This window comes from Triticum aestivum, chromosome 5B (genome assembly GCF_018294505.1).
Source record: "Triticum aestivum cultivar Chinese Spring chromosome 5B, IWGSC CS RefSeq v2.1, whole genome shotgun sequence".
Classification (NCBI taxonomy): domain Eukaryota; kingdom Viridiplantae; phylum Streptophyta; class Magnoliopsida; order Poales; family Poaceae; genus Triticum; species Triticum aestivum.
The window spans coordinates 630,206,268-630,209,579 of NC_057807.1; the positions used below are offsets into that span (position 1 = coordinate 630,206,268).

A 3,312-nucleotide genomic window follows, 5' to 3' on the forward strand; every position below is an offset into this window, starting at 1 on the left:
TGCTCTGCAAAACTAAATTGGAACTGCTCTGCCCATTTATATGCAAAAAAAAAAAGGCCTCTGCCCATTTGTATATTCTTCAAAAGCTGTACCCCTTCATGAGAGTGCTCTCGGTGTTCTTGCTAGCAGTCTTCCCGATTGCCCGATTTCACTGAAACAGAGCACTCCTCCACTCCACGCCCCCCACCCAAACTGCAGGCTATCAATTATGGGTTTTGTCTGCTTTTCTTTCAGAGATGTGCAACTGAACCTATTTAGTCATCAAGCAACATGGCACATCTTCTCGAATGTAGTGATCTTGGGTGACATAACCCATTACTCCTGCATAAGCTGGACATTGCACTTTATATATTCAAATGTCAGATCCTAAATTCCAGTGTATCTGAGCTCATACATGACTACAGTCAGGGGATGCTCCTTGACTTGTTAGTCTTGCAACTGGCTTTCACTAGTCTTTCTATTCAGGGATGCTCCTTTATACATCATGTTTTAGAATGTAATGATATTGGGTTGGGCGACAACCAATTACAGGAAAAATGCTTCTGTAGCTAACCATGTACAGTAGTATAATGTATTCTACGCCAGCTGGACATAGCATAGGTGAAACGTTGGCATTTGTAGTACAGTACTTGACATACACAAATGTCTGAACCTGAACTCATACTACAGGTTGGGAATGCTCCTCGGTTTCTTCAGCTTGCAACCAATTACAGGAAATGACCAAGTGAATTTATCAGATTCAGACGATTGGTAGACACAACTATTCGTCCCACTGTACAGATGTAAAACTCCATAGCACTGCAAAATCCAGAACAGACAGGCGACAGAGAGAGAATTTACTGCAAGTCAGAGAGATTTCTGACTCTTTTTTCAAAGCAGAACAGAACATATACTAGATCGACACCATTACTTAAACATCGGACACTAATTCTAATACGAAGGACTAGTAATCGCCTAAGCCTTCTTGGGGGACTTGGCGGCCTTGTTGGGCGACTTGGGCTCCGTCTCGGCCGTCTTCTTGGGGAGCAGCACGGGGTTGATGTTGGGCAGCACGCCGCCGTGCGCAATGGTGACGCCGGCGAGCAGCTTGCCGAGCTCCTGGTCGTTCCGGATGGCGAGCAGCAGGTGGCGCGGGATGATGCGGGCCTTCTTGTTGTCCTTGGCGGCGTTCCCGGCCAGCTCGAGCAGCTCGGCGGCGAGGTACTCGAGGACGGAGGCGAGGTAGACGGGGGCGCCCATGCCGACGCGCTGCGCGTAGCGGCCCTTCTTGAGGAAGCGGCCGATGCGGCCGACGGGGGACTGCAGCCCGGCCTTGACGGAGCGCGCCACCGCCTTCTTCCTGGGGCCGCCGCCAAGCTTGCGCCCCACCACGTACTTCTTCGCCTTGGAGACGGCGCCGGTGGCCGAGGCGTCCATGGCGGCTAGAGGGATTTGAGATTTGGCGCGATGGGGGATTTGAGAAGGCGGGAGAGTGTTTGGTGATGAGGAGGCGGGCTTGGGCAGACTATTTAAACGGCGCGGGAAGGGGGCAGCGTGGGGCCGTCGGTCCGCGCGCACGGGCAATGAGCGGCTGGATCGGTGGCGAATGGACGGCTGCGATGCCAAATTACGCTGCGCCCTTCCTTCCATTTGGTCAATGCTTTTGTCAACCGAAGTGAGAAATGGACCGCAGAAATCGGAAACGTCTTCTTTTTTTGTTGCAAAACTAGAAACCAGCAAAGCCAGGGGAAAAAAAATTGTTTGTACAAGTAGGAATATTTTTTATGAAAAAATTGGGTCAACAAATGAAACCACCGACTTATAAATTGGTTATGTAAACTCAGATCCATATGACATTTTTTTTTTGCGAAAAAAATCCATATGACATGTAACAGCACGGTGGATGCTATTAGAAATTTCCTCTTTTCTTTTGCATGTACGTAATATAATCAAATGTTATTATAAATTTCCTCTCCCTTGAATCTTTTTGGTGAGAAAAACGTGTGAAACATGCTAAGAACTAGTGGTTTTTAGATTTCCATTACGTTTCTTGCAGGATTACATAAGCCTTGGTGTCTCAGATGGCTCAGCGTGTTGGACATTACGACAAGTATCTTCCGATGTTATGTACTCGCTTCGTAACAAAATGTAAGTTGCTTTTTATGCCCTGTGCAAAACCAACAAAAGTCTTACATTTTGGTTAGAGGGAGTATTTACGAGGAGACTGAGCTTGGCAACCCACGATCAATATTTAGAACCAGATAATCTTAACTCTTAGTCTTCCACAACCGTGAATCCTTCAAATGACATCCATACTTTATGGCTTGAATTTTTCGCCACATTACGATGCACAATATGAACACTAAACCGGAAATTAAAAAAAGTGAAATAAGCACCTTCATGCACAATAAAACTATACGAAAATAACACCATGATCAGCGTAAGCCCATCAAATTTACAACATAGGAATGCTTGCTTTGCTTTGGATGTACTAAGGAGGTGTTTGGTTGCAAACAATGTAATGGTAACGGTAGCGGTTTGAGAATACAATGTCAATTTGTCATCACAAATGGAATGGGTGAACACTGATTTGTTTGGTTCATGAAGATAACTGTATGGAAATACAATATGATGTTTCGTTCAGAGAGTAAGATGCAAATACACCATCCCACGCCAAGCCGGCCACTAGGAGACGTTGTACGGAACACTCCTCACTCAAGGCCTCCATGGCGTCTGTCGGCAAATGCGGCTTTCACGGGCAGCACCTTCTCCTCAGCGGCGTCCCTTCCCCTCTTGATTTAGTGCAACTATCGGTTCTACTGCCATAGACGAAATGACGAATGAGCTAGATTCGTGTCCTTGCCTCCTGATCGATAGGGATTGACAAAGACCCACGGCGACACTACCACTCCTCATGTTGTATACTCTTGTCGTGACGTTAAGGAAGTTGAGGGGCGGTGGGAGCAGGGGATCGAGGCCTCCACTGCGACTAGACGAAGAAGATCAGAGTCGGAGGGGATCAGGGGCGTCAGTCCGTTGGTCTGTTGGAGCTGCCGCTGGTAACGCAATCCGTTAACGGTAGGGTTGGGTGGAGTCAAAGTTGACTTGAGTTGTTATCTGTTATAGCGGTATGTGTTAACAGGCCAAACTAACCAAACACATTTTAAAGGAACTTAACATTGTAATCGGATAATGGTTCAAAAGAGTTGAACCAAACACCTCCTAAATTCTTCCTAATTAATCTATCTTTGTGATTCACTGTCTTACCGGAAAAATTTGGATACATAAGATATGACGTTGTCGTTGCCAATAGCTTGTTTGGATTGGAACCCT

General features: G+C 46.5%; 1 protein-coding gene across 1 annotated transcript; it reads right to left on the reverse strand.

The window, feature by feature from the left end:
- Positions 1–725: 725 nt before the first annotated feature.
- On the reverse strand, positions 726–1,472 carry LOC123117254 (histone H2A). Its single transcript, XM_044538049.1, has one exon. The coding sequence runs from the start codon at positions 1,414–1,416 to the stop codon at positions 955–957; it is 462 nt and encodes a 153-aa protein (XP_044393984.1). The 5' UTR covers positions 1,417–1,472; the 3' UTR covers positions 726–954.
- Between the last annotated feature and the right edge of the window lie 1,840 nt (positions 1,473–3,312).

What these genes read in the sequence shown, in the direction of transcription:
- LOC123117254 (XM_044538049.1), bottom strand. Translation starts at nt 1,416, where the DNA reads ATGGACGCCTCGGCCACCGGCGCCGTCTCCAAGGCGAAGAAGTACGTG.